Consider the following 25,587-nt stretch of genomic DNA (forward strand, 5'->3'; position numbering starts at 1 on the left):
AATATTAATTTCTACAGTAGAATACTAGAAGAATTGGAGGATTCCGTGATAAACAACAAGACAAAGACACAGAAACAAAGAAATCGAGGGCAAACAAAGCAACCGGCTTGTGAAGGAGTGCGCAAGCGACTACTTCCAAGGTGGTCAAAGAAAGACTGATGCATCACTGGGCTCTATGCCTGGTCTTCCACCTCGTATACGTATGAGTTGCCAGATGCCACAGCTTCCTTGCTTTACAATCTTATGATTGTTTTTCACCGGTTTCCAGCACAAGCAAGATTATCCTATTGTTAAGACCTCAGGTTTTTTAGCTATGAAAAAGACAAATTGATTAAAAATTTGTAATACTTGCTTCTTAACAAGTGAACCAGTCATACTACATAGCCTTGATATGATTCATAAAAAATTCACAAACGCACCGAACGGATATGCAGTGAAGAAACGCAGAAAACAAGCATTAGTTGTAAAAATATCTGCTGCTCAAGAAACTTGATTCAAAGGTCGGGCAGGGTGTGAGAATGGATAGAAGAGTTCCCCAAGAGAATCACTGTATCTTTTCTACTGTTTAGTTTAACTATTGCCATGCTAAATAAATTTAAGTTATTCCACACATACTCCATTCCATTTCAGCTCGAATGAAGCACTTGATAAATAAAGTGACAGTGATGTGGGATCCAAAAAGATCACAGAAAATCTAATTCATTTATTCTAATGCCATATACAAACCTTCAATGCAGATGAAACTCTTCGATGAGATACCAGTAATCTAAGTTTGCTTATGGGGATAAAGCCTATTTTATTGAAATGTACAGTAAAGATAATTATATAATATATACATAATTATGTAATTTCAATATAATAAATATATTCAGTATGAGCAAACATTCCATGTTAACTACTAAATTTCTAAGGTACAGTGTAATTATAATAAGTATAGTGAGGTATAAATTTGATAACTTCTATTTAAAAAATACTGCATAAATATAATACTTGTCACACACTTGATAGATATTTTGATTTTATGATTCACACTACTTCATATAGTATATGAATATTCAACTGTCTAGACATCTGCAAATAACTATGATTTCTAAGGCCAAAACATACTTCAGAATATGAATACCAGTCAAAAAACAGATGGTCTAACTTGATGGGGAAAAAATATGTCAAAGCTATGTGAACAAAACTCTGTTTAGGAAATAGGAATAATTTCAATGGTATACAGGAATGTTTCTGAAGCTCTAAAACTACCTCTGTGTAAGATCAATGACAGACTTAAGCAAACCTTGCCAATATAATTAATTTACAGCTCAGTTCCAGTCTTGGTTGCAGCTATTAAACATTACAGTTGTGATTCAAGGTTGTCGTTCAATGGAACTGCCCTAAGCCTGTGGAATATAAACAACAAAAATTACTATAAGGAAAGCTTAAAAATTATGGTTTATGAATCCTGACAGTTAACTGAACAACAACTTACTTGAAAATATTGGTTATAAAAGGAGATTCATTTATGCAATGTAGCATACATCTGCTTTCAAATGCTAAGAATTGCAGTACCTGTTACCTCAAGAACTTCCTAAGACCTTAGCTTTGCTTTAATATTCACATTTGCGATTGTAATCTGCATAATATGGGCCCCATGTGCTTTTAGCATTAGTAACCTTAGCATGCAATCTTAGCTGGCTCTAGTAATCTTAATCAGCTTTTCGAACCTGTTGATATTTTCTATGTATGGACTACATTAGAATCTTTCGACTACGAAACTTTACGTCAAGACATTATTCATGTTAACCAATTAATCATAAATAACATTATTCTGAGCAAATGGCTCTCCTGCTTCATCAACTTGAAAGACAACATACTCCATTTACCTACAAGATTTCTTTCTTCTGTGCCAAACCAACCACGAGGATAGTGTGGGGAACAGAAGAATGCATTGAAAGTGATAATATGAAATTATATATCTTTTTTAGTACGCATACTTTTTGACCATTACAAACCCATTAATCAAAGCTTTAATTGTGATTCAGGAGGGAGGATGATGAGAAGGGGAAGACTGTAAGGAAAAATGTCTATCCACTTTTTCGAGGTTCTAAAGAAACTTGTAGTATCCACACCATTTTTGGATATATTTTTAATAAGCAACTGATTCTAATAACTGTGTAGACCACAAAAGACACCAACCATGTGAGGCATTATGGTATTTATGCCAAGAAGGGAAGGCTGCCATATGTGCCAAAAACATGAAAAAAAATTCAAGATAAATAGCTCACACCCCTCAAAACACTGATAGCTATCTCCAGATTAAACTTAAAAGGCTTATAAAACTAAAACAGAACAGACTTTGTGAGTTTTGATCTTATGGGTGATCTTAAGCTGGGAGAGGTTTTTCATATGAAATGCCCAAATAAGCCCAAGAGATGAACCAACAAAGACAGTAAGAAATCAGTCTTGAAGACTGGGAAATTCTTATAGCAATATGATGGAGCAGGCAAGAAAGAGATCTCGAGTTGTGGGTCCTAAATGGAAACAAGCAAAGAGAGAGAAAAATGTTCCATAGTAAGCACCTAATAGCACAATACCCACAACAAACAAGTCTCGAAAGGTACTTTATATGAGACTTATCCGAAGATATGAATGAGCTACACACATGTCCTTATGCCTGACACATGTGCCACAGCATAACATTAACAATTACACTTCCCTCAGTACACAAAAAAGCAATGGAAATACTAATTAAAATTATGTATACAATTAAAAATAGTATGTATGTACTCACAGCATAAGAAAACTGGAAAGCAAAAGAACACAAAAAGGAAAAAAAATTTATGGTTACTGAAATTTGTAACGGAGTGAGCTGAAGACATTAGACCCAATCTCCAGGAGCCACAAAGTACACAAGACTTACTTTAACAAAGTAACTATTATTCACAGGAATTATATAGCAGCAAGTGACACCACCAAGGGTAGAAAAATTGCTAATGAACATTGCAAAATTTCACAAATCGCAACAAGACTAATTCAGCATATAGTAATCACAATAAAAAATTAATCAAAAAATTTAAATGAATGGAATACCACATAAAATGCATAATAATGCTGATCTTGGTAGAGTTGTCTCATTAAACTTAGTTGTAAGAGTAACACCTCACTGGAAGGCAAAGCATGTACTAAGCAATACAATGAAGTCTGTTTTGATTCAAGTTCCTTCAAGCTGTTGTGACTGGAGAGCCATTTACACAATATAAGCTACTTATCATTAATAAGGTTTTCATGAATATGATTAATGATGTTTTCAAGAATAATGTTAAAATTTTTACCACAGCACTTCTTAAAATACTACTCTTAATGGCTGGCCTCTTTCATAAATAAAATGTACCTTGGTACAACTATAGTATATGTTATCCCTTCCCCATTCTAAGAGCTTTATTGAAACTCCAAAAAATAAAAATTTGTGAAAGAAATACTTACCATTAGCATTCCACTGTTCCCATCTTTGTCAGAGCTAAAATTACTGATGTCTCCCACAGCAGCACTACAGTCCTTGCTTTTTGATATCTTTTTACTGCTGGAATCAATTCTTTTACTTCTTGGTCTTTTTTCATTTATAGTCTTGATCTTTTCAGGACATAGTCTCTCCTCCAAGTTTTCACTCAACACTTCACTATTATCATCAGGTAATGGTGAGGCCTTGTTTCCTACATCAACACAAATCAACTTTGGATTAGGCATGACAGTGTCTGGATTAACAGACCCTAAAGTTCGAACTTCAGAGTCATCCTCCTCAGAGTCATTGAGCATTCGTTTCTTCGATGTACTTTTGCTTCCCATTCCCCAGCAAAGATTTTCACTTTGCAAATAATCATCTATATCTTCAGAAGTACTGCCATCACTAAAAACACTCTTCTCGTTTAAATCACTAGTAGGCAACACTGAGCAACTGGAAGTTAAGGAATGAGTTCTTGATTTTTTGGAAGCAACTGGCACATACTTAGAATTAATTTTAACGACAAGCTCCTTGGTTTCAATGTGTTTCTGCTTCGGGCGAGATATCAGCAGCTCCTCTTTTCGTCTTGCTGCTCTAATATTACGCCAAGTGGCTGATCGATTAGAACTAACTGCTGAAGCTGATAAGTACCTTTCTATAGTTGTTGGAACTCTTCGCTGGTCAAAATCTTGATCGATTCTTTGCACTATACTCTGCCTGCAAAATATAATTTTGCACATGATTATATGCAATATATTCTACATTTATCTAATATATAAAAAACACTTAAGGAAATGATAATTTAGTAAAGATTTTGTAAGAAAGAAATGAGCTACTAGCTATGAAAATATCTATCCAGGAAACACATTACTTAAAAAATTTCAGAAAGAATTTTAAATGAAGAAATTACTTAACTAAGCATTACTGTTCTGCTCTCCCCGAACAAGACTGCATAATTATCACTGTTCTTCTTCTAAGCCAATGACCAATATACAGAGACCTTGAGTATGCATTCAGCATGCAAGATCATGGAGTGCAATTATCGCAGTAGGGATATTCAGTTTTCCTTTAGATACAACAATTTTCTTAATGGCAAGATAAACCAAAACAACTCAAATGGAGCTATACAGCTTCTGCAGGGACAAATTTGGACTTCATTCCTACCAGTCTAACATACATGCATAGCCATTCCTTTTATTTTGTGGGTAGGTACTATGGCAAGCCTCCCTTGTGATTTCTCCACTGTTTCTACCTTCAATATTTTTATTCATCACTGTCTAATACATTTACAGTATTACCCACGTGCCCATCTATCAATTTTTGAACACCTTCCCACATATATACACACACTCAGTACCCATTCTCTGGGATAAGTCTTTAACTTCAATTTCCCAATTCCAAGGTATACACTTGTTAGCCAGATGCACAAGGCAGCTATTAACAAACTATCTGTTTGAAAGGCTATATGAGATCTAATTTATGAATAATAATCCTATATTTACCTCATTGCCTCATTAGTAGCATATAAGTCTGATTCCCTGTGATGGTGACTGTGTGCTTCATAGGCCCTCTTTGAATAAAAGAGAGCTGTACACAAATTGCACTGAACTATTTGCCTGAAAAAGTAAAATGTGAAAATCAATTGAAGACAGCCTTTACCCTTGTAAAAACTGTTATCAAATAAATTAGGAAATTTTTTTGTGCACAACAGGTAAGTTTTTCTTACTTTTCTGAATTTTACTCTGTTTCACTCGCAGTAAAGAACATACATGAGAATTAATTAAAGAAATGCATATTATTTTCAAAGTAAAAAAATTTCACATCTTATGGGGAGCACCGACACCAGAATGCCCCATTGTAAAGTAAATGCTTGTTCCTACCTTATGACTGATGGGATTTGCTTCAATTTTTACCACTTATTCTGCAACTAATAATGAAAATTCCCTTATCAGGAAATTTACAAATTCAACCTCTAAGTTCTTTTTCTTCCTAGTTGAAAAAACAATTTGAAACTTTTCAAAAATAATATGCAACAAAAAAAGTTTATCTGAATTTGGTTCAGTCTTCTTGGAGATATAAGCATTTAGTGTTGAAAAAGTAAGTTTTGAGAAAACAGCAAAAGCAAAAAAAAGAAATGTGCCCTGGAATTTACAATACAATCAAATGAATAGAACTGTGCTTTTTTTATTTATAGGTTACTTAAAATTTGCATTTATGAGGAGCGCCGACACCAGAGGGCCCCATTTTAAAGTAAATGACTTTCTACCTAAGGATTAAGGGTTATTTCCTTTTAATTTTTACTGTTTATTCAATTAATAATATTGAACAAACAAGTCTTGTTTCAGTCTCTTTGGAGATCTAAGCATTTAAGTTTTGAAAAAAAGTGATCTAAGCATTTAAGTTTTGAAAAAAAGGTTTACAGGATACAGCAAACAAATAATATTTTTGGACTCAAAAATGCAAAACAATCAGGAACATCTGGATTCCTCAAGCCAGTTATCCCTATATCATTATAAGCCATTTTCTCTATGAAGCTACCATTAGAGAGAATGGGATATTTTAATGGGGAACAATTATTTTTGAATAAATGTTTTCAAATTAATTTTTGATGCTTTTTTTTCCAATTTGTCGCTCAGTACCGTAAAAGTCATGAACAAAGTTGTCCATGAACCAATCTCAACATTTCTTTTAGCAATAACGTTTCAAGATATGTTCATCTATACGTAAAACAGTCCAAATTAGCTTATAGTATTTCAAACTTGATCCAATCTAGGATCATTCATAGACTCATGTTTTTACAATCTGCCGTTCACAGTGCCATACAAGTGATGAGCAAAATTGTCTATGAACAAATCTAAACAATCTTTACTAGCAATAACTTTTCTGGATATGTTTATTTACACATAAAACAGTGCAAAACAGTGAATAACTTACATCATCCTATCCTAAATTATTCACAGACTTTTTTTTACAAGTTTTTCGCAATTTGTAGTTCACAGTGTCATACTATGAACAAAATGGTCAACAAACCAATATGAATATTCTATTTTAGCATTACTGCATTATAAGAGTAATAAGACCAATGATTCATACTTTTAGACTGGCAAAGGGATCACCTGAAGGACTTGTTTTTAAATGAGAGATGGAGTAGAGAAAGTTGAAGAATTTTAAAAACTCACATATGAAAAGACCAAAGGTAAAAGATGAAAAATAAAGGCAGAAAGTAGATAAGAAAGTTGAAACCAGATAAAATAAGTGACTAATTAGTGTGGATTATTAGCAACTATTCAGCATTAAAATTTTTAATTAAAATTTTTCCTTTTTTCTTTGAAAGTTTATGGAATAGTATTTGTATGTTAATTTATATATGATGAATCACTCATGCCTTCTCTTGGACACATTAAATACACTCTATAAGGAGAAATAATTAGTGAAAAGATGAAAAAAAAAAACAAAAAAAAAAGAATGCCACCATGCCTCAATATTATTTAATATATGATGATAGTTCACCAATTTTACATTGTGTATGCCTGCTGATGTTTGGAAGAATTGGAAATTCAAAGCTGAAAACATTTAGTCACACTCCAATAAAATATACAATCACCATTATGCCGATATCTTAATAATGTACCGCCTATCAAGAGTAAATACAAAGAAATATATAAAAATTACCAAACAGGTCATTTCTTTAGCTAAAAGGCATCAACATAGTATATGATATATCTGTATAACTGCACTAGAAACAAATTATGAAACACTTACTCTGGCACAGAGGTGCGTTCCAATTCAGAGTGACGGGTCTCAAGATGCTTTTGAAGGTTGTATTTTACTTGATATTCACAGCCGCACAGATGACAGTAATATACGCTATAAGCTTCACCTGCATTGTTCAGAACTATTTTCAAACTGGGAGCAGGAGTGTCAATAGGGTTAATCATGCGATTAGACCTGCAGAAATTAAAACATTGTCATGAGAAAATTTCTTTCATAAAGTCAAGAAAGTATTGTAGTGAAAAAAAAGAAGTACATAATATAGGAAGAGTAATTTTTGTTCCAAACTAAAGGAATAAGAAAATATTTAAAATTAAATAAAACGGACATAGTATCACTTACACGTAGTTTTTATGGGTAGTACAGTCGATCCTCTGTATTTGTGGGGGTTAGACCACAAACACCCGTGAAAAGCCAAATTCTACGTTAAGTTGGTACCCCACTCTAAAATCACTTATAACTACTTATTTTAATAATTTAAACATCAAATATACTTTAAACTAAAATGCTTATAATTACCTATTTTAATACTTCAAACATTAAATATGTATGCCTTAAACTACCATCCTAAAACACTTTAATATCATTTCAAAGTTATCTTAAAACATTACCCTTAAAAACATATGGCTTACAACTACGTGTGAAAACTAATCAATTTCCTCCTATATTCAGGCAGAGTCATTTTCTGTCATACAGTATTCAAGCCATCCTGTTTTCTTTTTACAGTAGATAAGGGAAACAATGGGAATTCATACATAGTTAAGTAATGTACCTAAATATTTGAATATGTATGCATTAAAAAATAATTTTATTGATATTTTGCTGATTATGTTAATACTGATATTTGAAGACTAGTACATAAATCACTTTTTATCATAATAATGTATTTAGTAAAAAAATACATGAAAATACAGTAATTAGAGAATATTGCTCTATGAAAAAAATCTGTGCATTAGTGAATTTTCAACTATTTATTTGGATTTACATTACACAGAAAAATCTGAGATTACCTGAAGCCATGAATGCTAACCTGCAATATGGGAGGGGGGGGGGGGGGGGTCCCAGTGTAGATTACTCCAAAGTTCTTAGAAAAAATAAAAACCACATGTGACAATCTTAGAAAGAACATAGGCCTATTCTACACATGGTTTAAAAAAAAACTTATTACTAAAATTTTATCACTCATGTATAACCCACTACATGGTCTTTAGGATGTCCCAGACACTGCAGTCTTTGTCTAACAGACAGATGGGTTGTAGCAGTATGGTACATGAGTGCCACTTGCATCCAAAGATACACAGCAGAGTTGCTAATTCCCTTAGTTTTTTAATGTGGAGTCCTGGAAACACAAAGATACGGCCAGAAGGACTGGAAGGAAGGAAGTTGTTTTATCAGTAATATCTCCCATGAGAAAATAATTTTTTTTTTTAATTGGGTTTGATTCATCGTAACAAATTATTAGTTTTTAGTCTGAATATGAATTCAAGAGGGAGGTATGAGTGGTCGAATGGCCAAGAGTACTGACACCTTTGTGAAGCTGTCAACCATCTCACATAGCCCTATTCCATCACTCAGAAAAAAGGCTTCCTCCTTCAGGTTCATTTTTATCTGGTTGGTCGACAGTACTGCGGACATGGGGTGAGGCAGTCACCTGCTGTGGACCTGTGGATCCAAGTTGTGCATGTGCCATACTACTACCACTCTTCTGCCAATTACAAATTAGACAAATTACCACTCTTCTGCCAATTACTAATTAGACAAATTACTGCAGTGCTCATAACATTTGGAGACCATACATACTGGCTACATATGAGACTGAGGTTATGATGAAACAACTTACCCTTTGTGAGCAGAGTCCATGTGAAACTTCCTAGCTGCAAGATTGTAAAAAGATACACCACATGACATACATGGAAAAACTTGCTTTGGTGTAATTGCCGGGTGAGCCAGGACATGATTATCACGATTTACCTAAAAAGATATGAGACATGACAGTACAATAAGTCTGGGCAAAGTGTTCAAAAATATTGCTATAATAAGTAAATACGTACAGGCAGTCCCCAGGTTACAACGGGGGTTCCGTTTGTTCTTGAGACGCGTTGTAAGCCGGAACACTGTCAAAAATCCTAAGAAAACCTTACTTTTAATGCTTTGGGTGCATTGAAAACTATGTAAACTGCATTCTTATTGCATATTTCATAAAAAAAAACTCAAATATTGACTATTTTGCATTTTTGGTGTCATATTTCTTCTGCCAGATCAGCATTGTAGGCGTCATAACCCTGGAAATAATTTCAGATGAATATAATTGAAAAGCGCCTGAACCTCGGAACGTCGTAACCCGGGGACTGCCTGTACAATGCCATATCTGAAGAGGCAACAGAAAATAAGAAAAATAATAAAGGAGAGAACAATAATTTCAGGTGTAAATTGAGCTTTCATCATTACAGGTATGCCGATTGATACTGTTGAAACTCTGGGTAGTTACTAACACCACAAACTCAGTAAGTATGAAATGTGCATGCAGCTCATAGTATACCCTGAGGGCAGAATTCATGGTCTGGTAAATGGGTTTGCATATTTTTAGCATGAACATAACTTAGCACTTTATCTAACCAACAAGACTGTGGACAAAAATTTTGCACAATGGGTTAGCATTAGGAAGAAATTTCTAAAAACAAGCATTGGTAACAATAACATGGTTTGATTCACATCACCAACAACCTGGGTGATCTACATAACCTAACATTACCTGACACTGATAGATTATGTAAAACAAGAGACTTTTCCTTTATTGCTAACATAATGCCACAGCATGAAAGGTAAAATAATACACTTATATTTGCTACAGCATAAACCACCAACCTTTATTGGGAACATCATGCCACAGTGTGGACAATAATGTTTCACTTCAGACTCTGGATGTTTGCGAAACTTGTGAGAGATGGCAAGGGAAACGGTGCTGAAACGTTCACCTATAATACAAACAGAATATAACATTTACAATATTACCAGTTTATCAGAATCATTGTAGATGAACAATTTACAAAATACGTACTGTTCTTTACCTACATACCTCATAAAGCGAAAGGGTATGGTTTTAAGCAAATTTGAGTTTATTTCCTCAGAAATATCTTCAACTCGCTTAGTCACAGTATTATTCCTCAGAAGAATAGTTTTAGCTATTGACATCTTTGTTTTCTTAAATTTATCTGGGAAAGACGGTCAGTCTCTCTACAGCAGAGATATGTACCTAATCAGAATATGGTTTTGAATGTTTTAGCTAGAATATGTGATGCCTCATAAGGCAGAAAGGTATTTTAAATTCGGTACTTGGGCCTATGAAGACTTGGTGCTCATGAGCAAGATTTTAACAACTTTGAAAGAGCACTGCCACACCATCAGAGAACACAGAGGAGCACCAGGTTGGGAATCCCTGAACTGAAGCACATATATTCATCAACTTTTTATCAATAACCACAATATTTTGCCACAATTAAACTAATCTAAAAATACTGTGATAAGCTAATACTCAAGAATAACTAAGATACAATATTTGGCTATACTACATCAATGAATAAGCAAGTCATTTTCCACAAGGAAATAACCTGTCAAAGAGATATGCATTTAGCCAATGTTCTATTTGAGAGTGCAGTATTACTACAAGTCTTATACTACTGCCTTACATGAAACCATTGCACCTTTCTGAAATGAAGATGTAGCTTTTAAATAAAATAAAATTAATTGTAGTAAAATGAAGTTTTTATGATAAAACAAAGTTTTAATGTATACTTACCTGGCAGGTATATATAGCTATATTCTCTGTTCCACCTGGCAGAAATTTTCAAAACTCGCGGCAAACGCTAGTAACCTATTAGTAGTTCAGGCAACCACCACCCCGTTACCGTGGCGCTAGCGCTAGGAACCGTTCCCATTGGGCCAGATTTTCTCTGAACCCTGTCTCCTGAGGGAGGCGGGTGGGAATAAATTATATTATACCTGCCAGGTAAGTATACATTAAACTTTGTTTTATCATAAAAACTTCATTTTAATGTATGACACTTACCTGGCAGGTATATATATAGCTGATTGACACATTTGGAGGTGGGTCAAGGACAGCAACATTCTTAGAGTATAAAAATATTATTAAAATATTATTAAAACTCCAGGTTCCTTACCTGCTAAGGTAGCTGACTTCATAGGTCCTGCCTCTAAGCTGCTTAAACCTTAGTAGCTCTCAACAAGGAAGTGTCCTGTATGTTGAAGAAGCTAAGACTGGAACTGACAACTGGACGTGACCAATGTGTTGACAGAACCTTACAGCCCTCTTATGCCACGGCATTCAAGCTAGTAACAGATCATTTACCTGAACTACACACACACCATCACCGGATAATACTAACAAGACTGAGAAAAGTACGCCACTTTTCTCAGACGACCAATAAACACAACAAACACCATCACCTAATAAAATCAACTAGCTTAAAAGAAGGTTATGGGGTAGTAACTCCTTTGCCCAATACTGTACCCGAGGACACGTATGGACCTAGCGTCTGACAATTATCACGGTTGTCTGAACGTCCCTAAGATAATGAGACGCAAATATTGAATTAGTTCTCCAATATGTGGATTCAATAATTTCCTTGAGGGCTAAATTCTTTTTAAAAGCTAATGAAGTCGCCACTGCCCTGACTTCATGAGCCTTCACTTTCAAAATACCAAAGCTCTGCTCTTCACACAACATATGAGCCTCTTTAATTAACTCTCTCATGAAGAAGGCTAGAGCGTTCTTCGTCATGGGTCTACTGGGTCTTTAACTGAACACCACAGAGCATCAGACTTCCCTCTGATAACTCTTGTTCTTTCTATATAACACCGCAACGCTCTCACTGGGCAGAGAACTCTTTCTTGCTCGTGACCCACCAACTCAGCCAGACCCAAAACTTCAAAGGATCTTGGCCAAGGATTAGCTGGATTCTCATTCTTGGCCAAGAAACCTTCTTGGAATGAACACACTGCATTGCCATGTCTCCATCCCACCTTCTTCGATATGGCCTGAAGCTCACTAACTCTTTTAGCAGTTGCCAATGCTACTAAAAAGATAGTCTTCTTAGCAAGATCTCTCAGAGAGGATTCCTCTAACGGCTCGAATTTGCTAGAAGTTAAATACTTCAAGACCACATCAAGGTTCCAAGCAGGTGGCCTGCATTCTGATTGTTTCTTCGTACCAAATGACCTAATCAGATCTCTAAGGTCTAAGTTATTCGAGATGTCTAGATCCCTGTGTCTAAAACACTAAGGTTAGCATACTCTTATAACCTTTGATTGTCGAAACTGACAAGCGTAAATCCTTCCTCAAGTATAGAAAGGAAATCTGCGATTTGGGTCACAGAGGTACTTGGATGAAGACACTTTCCTGTTCTTACACCACTTCCGGAAATTGTCCACTTCGACTGATACACTGTGATTGTGGAGGTTCTTCTGGCTCTAGCCACTGCACTGGCCACCTCTCTAGAATATCCCCTCGCTCTGACCAGACGTTCGATAGTCTGAACGCAGTCAGACCCAGAGCGAGGGTATTCTTGTGAAACCTGTCGAAGTGGGGTTGTCTGAGTAAATCTACTCTTAGAGGAAGAGTCCTTGGCGTATCTACTGTCCATTCCAGTACCTCTGTGAACCACTTTGGGCCGGCCAAAACGGGGCTATTAAGGTAGGTCATCCTCGTTCCTTTGCTCTCCCTGAACTTCTTCATCACTTTCCCCAGTACCTTGAACGGAGGAAAAGCGTACAGATCTAAGTTTGACCAATCCATCAGGAATGCGTCGACCGCCACTGCTTCCTGGTCTGGAACCGGAGAGCAATATGTTGGTAACCTTTTTGTTCTGGCTGTCGCAAACAGATCCACTACCGGACGGCCCCACAACTTCCACAGGCTCTGGCAAACCTCCATGTTGCAAACCTCCACTCCGTCGAGAGAAGTTGCTCTCTTCTGCTCAACAGGTCCGCACCCACGTTCTTCTCTCCTTGTATAAACCTGTTGAGTATCACGACCTTTTTCCTCTTCCGCCCAAGCAGAATTTCTTTTGCCAGATTGTAAAGGGGAAAAGAATGAGTTCCTCCTTGTTTTCGGATGTATGCCAGAGCCGTGGTGTTGTCCGAGTTGACCTGCACTGTCTTGTCTCGAATCAACTCTCTGAAGTGCTTCAAAGCCAAGAAAATTGCCATCAGTTCCTTCCTGTTTATGTGCCACTTTGTTTCGTCCTTGCTCAAAGTCCCGACACCTCTTGAGGGCCTAAGTCGATCCCCAACCCGCGTCCGACGCGTCGGAAAAAACAAGACGAGGGTCTGGGTTCTTCTGCTGAAGCGACATCCCTCTTTGCTAACCTGCCTGGAGTTAGCCACCACTTTTAATTCCTCCTTTACTTCGGCCGGAATTAGAAACTGGAAGGAATCCGGTTGCAATTTTCTTGGCCATGAATCCTTCAGGAAAAACTGAAGAGGTCTCATGTGCAGTCTTCCTAAAGAAATGAACCTCTCTAGCGAAGAGAGTGTGCCCAGTAGACTCATCCACTCTCTTGCTGAGCATCGGTCCTTCTTTAGAAAGTCCTGCACCTTCCGAATGCATTGCTTGCCTTTCGGGGACGGAAAAGCCCGAAAAGTCACTGCCGATATCTGAATCCCCAAATAAACTATCTGTTGTTGGGGCTCCAATTGAGACTTTCCCATGTTTACTACCAGACCTAGGTCTTTTGCTAAGTCCAATGTTTGACTCAAGTCCTCCAGACATTGACTTCTTGATTGGGATCTTATCAACCAGTCGTCCAGATAAAAAGACACTCTGATCCCTCTTAAATGTAACCATCTCGCCACATTGGACATCATCCTCGTGAACACTTGAGGGGCTGTGCAAAGGCCGAAGCATAGGGCCTTGAACTGAAAGACCCTGTCCTGAATCACAAACCTTAGATACTTCCTGCTTCCTGGATGAATCGGAATATGAAAGTATGCGTCTTGTAAGTCCAGAGTCGCCATCCAGTCCCCTGGACGTACCGCTGCCAGTACTGAATCGTTCGGGGTCTCCATAGTGAACTTGGTCTTTTACGAAAAGATTCAGTTGACTTACGTTCCAGCACTGGCCTCCAACCTCCCGAGGACTTTGCAACCAGGAACAGACGGTTGTAAAATCCCGGAGATTCGTGATCCAGAACAGGTTCTATGGCTCCTTTCTCTAGCATGGAAGCTACTTGCTCCACAGAGCCGCTTTCTCTCTAAATCGTTGTAATTTGCCCCGAGGGCTCTCGGAGATGTTGCGAGAGGAGGTCTCTTCAAGAAAGGAATCTTGTAACCCTTCCCGAGCTACGTTGACAGCCCAGGGATCTGCCTTCACATTCTGCCAAACTTCCCAAAAACCTTGAAGTCTGGCTCCCACTGTCGTCTGGAGGACTGAGTTCTCATTCTTTAGAGGGGGTCTTGGCTCCTCTTTTCGCGGGTACTCTCTTACCCCTAAAGGCGGGTCGAGCGAATGTTCTTCCTCGAAAGGGCTGTTGCGAAGGCCTAGTATCCTTTGGAGTCTTCTTCACCAACTTGGTTGGTAAGAACTTCTTAACTGAAGACGAAAGAAGATCTTGAGTGGCCTTCTGCGAAAGGGAGAGAGCTATATCCCTAATTACCTCTGAAGGAAACAGCTGTTTCGAAAGAGGAGAGAACAGTAACTCCGATTTCTGAGAGTTAGAGACTCCTTTTGAGCGAACGAACACAACAGCGATCTCTTCTTAAGTACTCCTGCTGTGAATAACGAAGCCAGTTCATTCGTTCCGTCTCTCAGAGCCTTATCCATGCAGGACATAATGCTCTTAGCTGTTTCTAAGTCCTGCGAATCCTCTTCTTCTAGGGAGTTCGCTAGTGCTCCCAAAGACCAATCCAAGAAATTGAAGACTTCGAAAGTCCTAAAAATCCCTTTAAATAGATGGTCAAATTCTGAAGACGTCCACCAGACCTTGGCAGACTGTAACGCCTGTCTGCGTGAGCTGTCTACTATACTGGAGAAGTCCCCCTGGGAGGAGGCAGGTACTCCCAGGCCTAGACTTTCTCCAGTAGCGTACCATACTCCTGATTTAGATGCCAACTTAGCTGGTGGAAAAACAAAAGAGTATTTTCCCGCTTCTTTCTTCTCCTTCATCCAGTCATTCACACGTTGAAGGGCCTTCTTTGCCGAAATTGACATCGTCATTTTAAGGAAAGAGGACTTCTTTGGAGTCCTAGTCTTGGAAAACTGTGATAAGGGGGATAACAGAGCTGTCGGTTTAAATTCCCCCTCAAAATAGCCATAAGACGTGAAGTCAGAACCTTATAATCTGAAGAAGGTTCCGTATTCTTTTCCTCAATTAATTCCAATTCTTCTTCTGCTGAAGAAATGTCTTGTAAATCATCGTCGTATTGACGCTTCGTTGAAGGAATAGCGTCCTGCCGCCTGCGTCCTGCGGCTACCGAGGAGTCGGCGTCCTGCCGCCTCTCGATGTCCTGCCGCCTGCGTCCTGCGTCCATCGTAGACACGCCTGCTTCCTGCCGCCTGCGTCCTGCGTCCACAATTGGTCCCGCGTCCTGCTTCTTCCGAAACTATTTTCTTCCTGTGTTCTGCGTCCTGCAAACCCAAGCGATCGCTTGTCCTCCTAGCGCCAGTGCGCCCTGCGTCCTCGGCGAACGCGTCCTTGTCTTCCCTTTTAGAAGACTTAATGGGAAGAAAATCGTCCTTACGCCTCGAAGATGCTTGCTCAGGCGCATCCCAAGACTTCACCAGAACTGCCAACTTGGACTGCATTTCCCGTAAGAAATGCTTCGTACTATCCTCCTGAATGGTAGACGACGAAGGATGAGGATTACGAGCGGGACTGCGACCTAACGGAGAGCGATCTTGTACTCTACCCGACGGAGAAAGACGAGGGGAGGATACATAAGAAGATGGAGGCGATTCTCCCATGGAAATACCATGCCGAGAAGGACGTATATCGCCAGTGCGTCCTGCGTCCTCTCTAGTACGAAAAATCCTTTTCCTCTTGATCGGCACTGCGTCCCCGTCTTCCGAGGATGACAACACCTCAGGACTACTCCAAGCCTCACTATCTTGCGCCTGTCTCTCGAGAGCAGTTGATGTCCTGAACGTCCTCTTGAGGGGGCGAGACACCACTGCATACCGACGTTCTCGCTCGGAAGTCGAACCTTCCGAGGACGCACACTTCCCAGTTACCGCCTTTTCTGCGGCGAACTGCACAGCCTGGGAACTTGCAACAGGACTGTTCGAAGGGACGCCTGACCGTGACAAAAAACCTCTCTCGCCTCCCTTCGACTGTCGACATGCCTTCTCCCTTGGGTCTGGGAGCTTGACAGAGGTCTAGGTCTAGGAGCACGAGAGAGACGATCAGACGCCCCCTCCACTACACTTTCACTGACATCGAAAGCACTAACTCTATCTGTAAGTCGCTGTATCTGGTCGCCCATGGACGCAAGGGCAGCGAACACTTTCACAATATTTGTATCGTTCGCCTCCTCCGATACAGCAGCGGGCGCAGGAGATACCTGGGGAGAAGGAACTACCAATTCTACATTAGAAGGAGCTGGAGAGGAAATACATTCACTCCTTTTACTCGAAGAAATGATATTGTTAAGATACAATAAAGTTTTGTACATACTTACCTGGCAGATATATACTTAGCTATAGACTCGGTCGTCCCGACAGAATTTCAAAAACTCGCGGCACACGCGACAGGTAGGTCAGGTGATCCACCATTCCCGCCGCTGGGTGGCGGGGTCTGGAACTATTCCCGTTTTCTAAGCCATAATTTCTCTTCCACCTGTCTCCTGAGGGGAGGCTGGGTGGGCCATTAATCGTATATATCTGCCAGGTAAGTATGTACAAAACTTTATTGTATCTTAACAATATCATTTTTGTCCAAGTAACTTACCCAGCAGATATATACTTAGCTGATTGGCACCCTTGGTGGCGGGCAAGAGACAGCTACAAACAAAATAATACTTAAACTAAATACATTAAAAAACAGGGAAAAAACAACCTATGTTCTTGGATAACATAATCCATAGTTCCTACCTTATTGGGCTGAAGACTTCATGACTACTGTCGATGAGTCTGCTTGCCTCAAGAGTTTCAACGAGGAATGAACCTATGGTTGAATAACTCTTTGGATCGTGTCAATGGGGGCTAGCCCGCTTACGCGACAGAGCCTATACTGGATCGTACCAATGGGGGTGGGCTGACCCACTTACATGGTAGAGCCTTGACCTTTTGTCATATCAATGGGGACTCGCCCTCTTACATGACAGAGTTAGGTTATAAAACAAATCACAAAGAGCACTGAAGCCAATCCCGATCACCTGACCATGTTAGTCTTGTTACACTCTATGAATTGTAAGAGGGTCCCTATTCCCTCTGACAATTAACCAATAAAAACAACCACCAATAAACAGTAATTTAAGCCTTAAACTAAATAGGAAGGATTAGCCTCAGCCCCTTCTCCCAGCACTGAATTCGCCGAAACATACGCTCCCAGAGCAAAGCACTTTTCGTACGAAACTTTAACATCTCTTAGGTAATTCGAGGCGAACACCGAATTACATCTCCAAAATGTCGACTCTATAAGAGCCTGAAGCGACCATGTTTTGTGAAATGCCATAGACGTAGCTATGGCTCTCACTTCATGAGCTCTCACTCTGAGAACCTTGAAATGCTCTCTTCGCATTTAAGGTGAGCTTCCCTTATTACATCTTCTATGAAGAATATAAGGGCGTTCTTAGAAATCGCTCTTTTCGGATCTCTTACAGAGCACCAAAGACTTTCCTCTGTACCTTTCAGCAACTTCTTCTTCTCCAGGTAGAACTTGAGTGCCCTGACTGGACACAAAGTCCTTTCTAGTTCTATCCCCGTTAATGAAGATATTCCTTTTATCTCAAAGCTTCTTGGCCAAGGCTTTGAGGGATTTTCATTTTTCGCTAGAAAAAATGGTTGAAAGGAGCAAATCGCTGATCTTTCTTAAACCCCACTTTTACCTTCCAAAGCTTGCAACTCGCTCACTCTCTTGGCTGTTGCTAACGCAAAAAGGAATAAAGACTTTCTTGTTAAGTCCCTAAAAGAAGCTGCGTGAGACGGTACAAATTTTCCCGACATTAGGAACTTGAGGACCACATCCAAGTTCCAGCTAGGCTTCTTGATGACATGTCCTTTCGTGGTCTCAAAAGACTTATAAGGTCATGAAGATCTTTATTGTTTGTCAGATCTATTCCTCTATGTCGAAAAACTGAGGCCAGCATACTTCTGTAACCCTTCACTGTTGAAACTGCTAGGTTACAGTCTTTTCTCAAATATAGGAGAAAATCTGCGATTTCAGTTACAGAGGTACTGGAGGAGGATATTTTCTTTTCCTTACACCATCTTCTAACAACTCCCACTTCGACTGATATACTTTAGAAGTGGAGACTCTTCTGGCTCTTGCAATAGCCTTCGCCACTTCTCGTGAAAAGCCCCTTGCTCTGACAAGTCCTTCGACAGTCTGAAGGCGGTCAGACTTAGAGCGGGGAGGTTTTTGTGAAACCTGTCGAAGTGGGGTTGTTTGAGAAGATCGTTCCTTAGTGGAAGCGATCTTGGAAAATCCACTAAACCACTCCAGCACCTCTGTGAACCAATCGAGAGCCGGCCAAAAGGGAGCGATGAGGGTCATTCTTGTTCCTTCCGAGCAAGCGAACTTCCTCAATACTTCTCCTACTATCTTGAAAGGAGGGAAGGCGTAAGCGTCCAAGCCCGTCCAATCTAGCAGAAAGCTGTCTACTGCTACTGCTTGAGGATCCGAAGATCGGGGAGCAATAGGTTTCTAATCTGTGATTCTTGTTGGTCGCGAACAGGTCTATATTGGGCCTTCCCCACAGCTGCCAAAGTTGTTGGCAAATCTGAGGATTGAGAGTCCATTCCGTGGGTAGGACTTGTTCTTTTCTGCTTAACAGATCTGCCCGGACATTTTTCTCTCCCTGCACAAACCTTGTGAGGAGAGAGATCTTCCTTTCCTGTGCCCAAATCAGCAGATCCTTTGCTGACTCGTACAGGGAAAAGGAATGCGTCCCCCCTTGCTTCTTTATATAAGCGAGGGCTGTTGTGTTGTCCGAGTGAATCTGAATCCCCAGACCTGAGACCTGTTCCTCGAAATGAACCAAAGCTAGATGAATGGCTGTTAGCTCTTTCTTGTTTATGTGCCAGGACACTTGTTCTCCTTCCCAAATGCCTGACACCTCTTGCGAACCTAGGGTCGCTCCCCACCCTGAATCTGAGGCGTCTGCAAACAACGCTAGGCGAGGGTTCTGTAAGCGAAGGGAGATTCCTTTGCTTAGTTTCTGTGGATCTAACCACCAACGGATATTCTCCTTGATCCGTTTCGAGATTGGAAAAGTCTCTCCCAGATTGTTGGACTTCCAATCCCACTTCTCCTTCAAATAAAAATTGAAGGGTCTTAGGTGAAGTCTTCCTAAGGCAACGAACTGTTCCATCGAGGAGAGGGTCCCCAGCAGCTCATCCATTCCCTCGCGGAACAATGTTCTTCCTTAAGAAGACTGACACCTTTTCTAGGCAGCGTTGTCTCCTTTCCTGCGAAGGATACGCTAGAAAACCCCGAGAATCCATCTGAATCCCAGATAGACAATACTTTGCTGGGGAGTCAGCATGGATTTCTCGTGATTTACTAAAAGTCCTAAGGACTTTGTCAACTTCAGAGTAACTAAAAGGTCCTCCAGACATTTTTCCTCCGATTGGGCTCTTATTAGCCAATCGTCCAGATATAACGAGATCCTGATCCCTTCCAGATGTAAGGCTGGAGGCCAAATAAGCGACATTCTTCATGATGTCCGTAAAAGACTTGAGGGGCAGTCGAAAGTCCGAAGCACATCGCTCGGAACTGGAACACTTTCCCTTGGAACATGAACCTCAGATACTTCCTTGCTGCCGGATGAATGGCACATGGAAATACGCATCCTGAAGGTCCAGGGACACCATCCAGTCCCCTGGACGAAGAGCAGATAGAACAGAGGAAGACGTCTCCATCAAAAATTTCTTCTTCAAGACAAAGAAATTCAGGGCACTGACGTCTAGAACTGGTCTCCATTCGATGCTTTCGGTACCAGGAATAGCCGATTGTAGAATCCTGGAGACTGGAGATCTTGAACCAGTTCTACGCTTCCTTGGGGAAATCATATGTTCCACTGCTTGCAACATAGCAAGCTTTCGGACCGGATCCGAGTATCTTGCGGTCAACTCCCTTGGAGTTGTCGTCAAGGGAGGATTTTCCCTGAAGGGGATCAAGTATCCTTTTTCAGGATAGAGTGGGACCAGGAGTCCGCTCCCTTCTGCGCCCAGACTTTGGCAAAGTGGAGTAGCCTGGCGCCTACTTTCGTCTGGAGGACTTGCTGTTCATCTAGACTTCCCGAAGGACCTTCTAGATGGTCTATTCTTTCTCTCTAGTCTTCTACCTCTAAGAGGGGTCTAGAAGAGGAGGCCCCTCGAAAGGGCTGAACAAAAGAGGGTCTCTCTTTCTTCTCTAAAGGCACTGCTGGCCTAAACTTCTTGGCTGAGTGCGTGAGGAGATCTTAAGTTGCCTTCTCAGTAAGAGATTTCGAAACCTCTCTAACCGTCTCTTGTGGAAAAAGGTGCGGGGATAAAGGAGCAAAAAGAAGAGATGTCCTTTGCAAGGGTGATACTGCTCTTGCTAAGAAAGAGCTAAAGACAGATCTCTTCTTCAATACTCCCCGTACCAAAAAGAGAGGCAACTTCCACAGAACCATCCATGACCGCTCTGTCCAGCAAGCCAGGACGCTCGAAAGTTCCTCCATGGAAACAAAGTCCGTGTCCTGAGATCTCTTTGCTAAAGCTCCTAATGCCCAGTCCATAAAGTTGAAGACTTCTAGGGTTTTAAAGAGGCCCTTTAGAAGGTGGTCCAGCTCACACATGCCCCCAAGTCGCCTTAGCAGACAGCAACGACTTCCTCCTAGCAGAGTCCACTAAGGAAGCAAAATCCGCATCCGCGGAAGAAGGCAGACCTAACCCCATCGGCTCTTTGGTCTCGTACCACCTTCCTGGTTTGCCTGTTAATTTGGAAGGAGGGCAGGAAAAAACTGTCTTGCCCGCTTCCCTTCTGGAAGTCAACCACTCTGAAAAAGTTTTTAATGCCTTTTTCATACAAAGAGCGGGGCGCATCTAACGAAGGAAGACGATTTGAGAGCTTTAGTGCTGGACATCAACGATCCTGGTGAAGGAGGGTCCGCAGGATGAAAGAGAAAGTCTCTTGTAGTCCGAAACTGCTACATCTACAGGCTCTTCGTCTCCGATACCTGGTCCAACTGATCTACAGAAGGGATCGTTTTGGAGTGATCTGGCCTGTTCCCGGGAGAAGAACTCCTTTCCCGAGAAGGGGAGCGCGGAAACATTAGCACTCCTATACGAGGAGTGAGGCTCCTGTCTGTCGGCAACACTCTTGTGCCTACTAGACTCTTGTCTATGTTCGTCGGGTTCGTGGCGCTTGCTAGGCTCCTGGCGTCCTGATTCAGGGCGCTTGAAAAGATCCTCGCGTCCTGAATCCTGATGCTTAACAGGCTCTTGGCGCCCTAACACTTGACGCCTAACGTACTCCTGGCGTCCTGTTTTCTGGCGCCCTGACTCCTGACGTCCTGACTCCTGGCGCCCTGACTCCTGGCGCCCTGACTCCTGGCGCCCTGACTCATGGCGCCCTGACTCATGGCGTCCTGGCTCATAGCGTCCTGAATCCTGCCTTCTAGCCGAATCCTGACGTCATGAAATCCTTGCGTCTTTAAGAGGCTCCTTGACGCCTTTCTTGCGTCTTGGCTGCCCTCTTTGCGCCTGTCTGGTTCCTGGTCCTGAAGACCCAAGGGATCCTGATACCTAAATCGGTTTTCCGGTTCCTTGCACCTAAACCGATCGAGACTTCTGCTCGATTCGCTACGATTAAGAGGGCGCTTCGGGGAAGACAGCCTATAGGGCGAAAGGGCTCTTCTCTCAGGAGAACAACTCCTATCCGACGAGTCTCTCGACGAAGGCGATAAACGCCCTGGAGATCGTGAGAGTTCTCTCCTATACGAAGAAGGACGCTTAGCGGAACTCTTAACCGGGAGCGAGACATCCTTCCTCCTTGTAGAGTCCTTCGCAAAAGAGCCTACGAGCGAAGCTAACTGCTCTTGCAGATTAACCAAAAACTTCTTGGTCAGATCCTGAAGAGCAGGCTCCTCTATCTAGTCTTCTTAGGTACCGAAGGCCAATCCTCGGGAAAACGCTCTGGCTGGAGTCAGCCGCGTCTCCTTTAGGCGCCTTCCAGGCTCTCTTCAAGGGCGCGAACGAAGGGAGGCCGAACTCCATCCTCGTTTAGGAGAGGAAGAGTCTGAGCCGAAAAACACTCCTTTAGGACGCCTTTTCTGTCGGCAATCCGAGGCAGCCTGGGACTTAACAACAGGATCTGCCGAAGGGACGCCTGACCGTTGGGGATGTTCTGCATCCTCCCTGCGGCTTTTCGACATTCCTCCTACCCTGGTCTGGGAGTTTGGAAGAGGTCTAGGCCTAGGAGCAATGAGGAACCGGTCAGACGCCCCCTCCACTGCACTGGGGACACTGCACAAGTCACTATCACCACTCTTACCTTGGTTTAGAGCTCGTAGCTGAGCTTGAAGTTTCTTAATAGAAGCTTTTACATTTTCCCTCTCTGACGAAGAATCTTTGGATTCAGAACAGGGAGAAGCAGCTGAGGCTAAGGGAAAATTGTTAGATGGAGAGTTAATTTCTTGTTCTAATGAGCAAGATCTACTAGATGACCTAGCTGAAGCCTTTCTCACTCTCTCTCTCTCAAGCTTCCTAACATATGATGATAATTCCTTCCATTCAAGCTCCGTAAGGTTCTCGCATTCCACACAGGTGTAATAAAAGAACATTCATTCTCCCTGCATTTAGCGCAAATACTATGCGGATCCAATGCCGATTTAGGCAGCCTAACCTTACATTCTTCCCTACTGCAAACTCTAAACATAGGTGAAGCCTTAGCGTCAGAACATCGTGAAAGAGTAGTCAAAACCAAAGTCGAAAACAGTCCACAATAAGCGTATGCCAAGCCAGAGAAAAAACAGAATACGTCACCAAAAAAACCAATCCAAATTCTCGGCAAACGAGTTGAAATCCAAGATGGAGGAACGAACAATAGGTGTTGTCCGTTCAACCGACAGAGAAATTATGGCTTAGAAAACGGGAATAGTTCCAGACCCCGCCACCCAGCGGCGGGAATGGTGGATCACCTGACCTACCTGTCGCGTGTGCCGCGAGTTTTGAAATTCTGTCGGACGACCGAGTCTATAGCTAAGTATATATCTGCTGGGTAAGTTACTTGTACAAAATTTGACTTCTCAACTACGAAAACAAAAGATCTCCTTACACGATCTTTCTCAAGCCTCTCAACATATTTCATAAAGACCTTCCATTCCTTCTCTGATAAATTCTCACATTCAATGCATCTATTCTCCCAAGTACACACATTCTCCCTACACTTCTTACAATCGGTATGAGGGTCGACCGAATTTTCGCTTTCAAGGCAATCTTACCATTACACCCCTCTTTTACACACACTCTAAACATACTTCCAGTACAGACATCTTTAAAGAACAATCCAAAGCGAATGCAAGCTAACGTTTCCGAGTACAATACCAAAAATCCAAGATCAGTCAGCAACGAGAATGAAAATTCTAGCAGGGGAACCACCAAACAATGTTGCCGTTCGGCAGGCAGAGAAAATCTGGCCCAATTGGGAACGGTTCCTAGCGCTAGCGCCACGGTAACGGGGTGGTGGTTGCCTGAACTACTAATAGGTTACTAGCGTTTGCCGCGAGTTTTGAAAATTTCTGCCAGGTGGAACAAGGAATATAGCTATATATATACCTGCCAGGTAAGTGTCATACATTAAACTATAAAATAAATTCATTTGAATCACAGTACAAACTTCCTCTAGGCTACATATAAATAAAGTTCCTAGCACATGAAAGGAAACTTACCGCATACATCACAAACTGCATTATCTACAGCCTTTGGAGAAACAGGCGCGTTATTCTTTTCACCCACAGCTTTACTGGGACTCCCGTTTTCAGTCTTCTTCTCCACCACCCGAGGTTTACCCTTTATATCTATTTCACGATTTGCATGACGTTCTGAAAGAAAAACTCTTCATGAATGAGATAGCCACTGTACCCTTCACCCTTACAAACAGGCTAAACCAAACCCTATACAATGTGGAAATGCCAAAATTAACCAGTACCAGTGAGTAGCACAAGATCACTGGCTATACGGTACTGCTAAAAACACAAGAGAAACCCGACGTTGTGTTTGTTTAAATAAAAATACTAATGAAAACTATGCTAAAAATTAAGACATGTGAAACCCTAAAGGTTATGTTAAATAGCATACAGTAATTACTTACTAATAAAAATAGTGCTGAAAAATGAAGACAAAGAGAGAATTACCTGAAGTGTGCTTGCAATTCATCCTTTGAGGAGAATACCTGGCTGCAGAACACACACTGACGAGTGAGTGATGTTCCCCAGCTTCAGACATTTTAAATCTGAAGAAAAGACATTTTTAATAATGGGGTAAGACTGACATTCAGGTCATGCCAAAAACTATATCCTGGTATAATAATCTTGAGAACAACTTTCAAATATCATGAACTGAAACTTGGCCAATTCAACAGCCTTCATTTCACTGCAAAGTAAAGCCCCCCACACAACACTGCATATAACCATATAATAATGTTTAGCTTATTGTAAACACATCTTTTGTCTGGTAAAGATTATGTGGAAAGACATCACAGCTTAAAATACCACTGAAAAAACGTTTACTCATTAGTGATGGCTTACCCAATCTCTTTAATATTTGTACTATAAAGATATCTATGAATATTTCACTAGACTGTAACTTTCTCTAGCCATGATTTACCCTGACCATTAATGATTATGATATTCAATAAAAAATAAAAAGATATGAAACAGTTACCCAAAAACCACTGCTTTTTCCTACCTTTCACTTATATTACTCTCGACTGTTTGTAACTATAAACTAATGTAACAGATAGAATACAAATGCAGTTACACTACCCAATGCACAATAGAGTTGCTAACCAAAATGGTTATTTCCTCACTTAACAATTATTACTTGTAACTCATCAAGGAGCATTTACTCGCTGGAAGACTTTATCCTAATCCCATGTATAAGGTCTAGTCCATAATAAAGATTAACGCTA

At 40.8% G+C, this 25,587-nt stretch overlaps 1 protein-coding gene across 1 annotated transcript; it reads right to left on the reverse strand.

Moving 5' to 3' along the window:
- Nucleotides 1-688: 688 nt before the first annotated feature.
- On the reverse strand, nucleotides 689-24,902 carry LOC135198848 (uncharacterized). The gene is made up of 8 exons (XM_064226819.1): nucleotides 24,812-24,902; nucleotides 24,347-24,499; nucleotides 10,124-10,233; nucleotides 9,099-9,229; nucleotides 7,250-7,435; nucleotides 4,990-5,103; nucleotides 3,472-4,204; nucleotides 689-1,388 (listed from the first exon to the last, which is right to left on the reverse strand). The coding sequence occupies exons 1-8, from the start codon at nucleotides 24,900-24,902 to the stop codon at nucleotides 1,383-1,385; spliced, it is 1,524 nt and encodes a 507-aa protein (XP_064082889.1). The 3' UTR covers nucleotides 689-1,382.
- Nucleotides 24,903-25,587: the final 685 nt, after the last annotated feature.

The sequence above is a fragment of the Macrobrachium nipponense genome, chromosome 22, assembly GCF_015104395.2.
Source record: "Macrobrachium nipponense isolate FS-2020 chromosome 22, ASM1510439v2, whole genome shotgun sequence".
NCBI classification, from domain to species: domain Eukaryota; kingdom Metazoa; phylum Arthropoda; class Malacostraca; order Decapoda; family Palaemonidae; genus Macrobrachium; species Macrobrachium nipponense.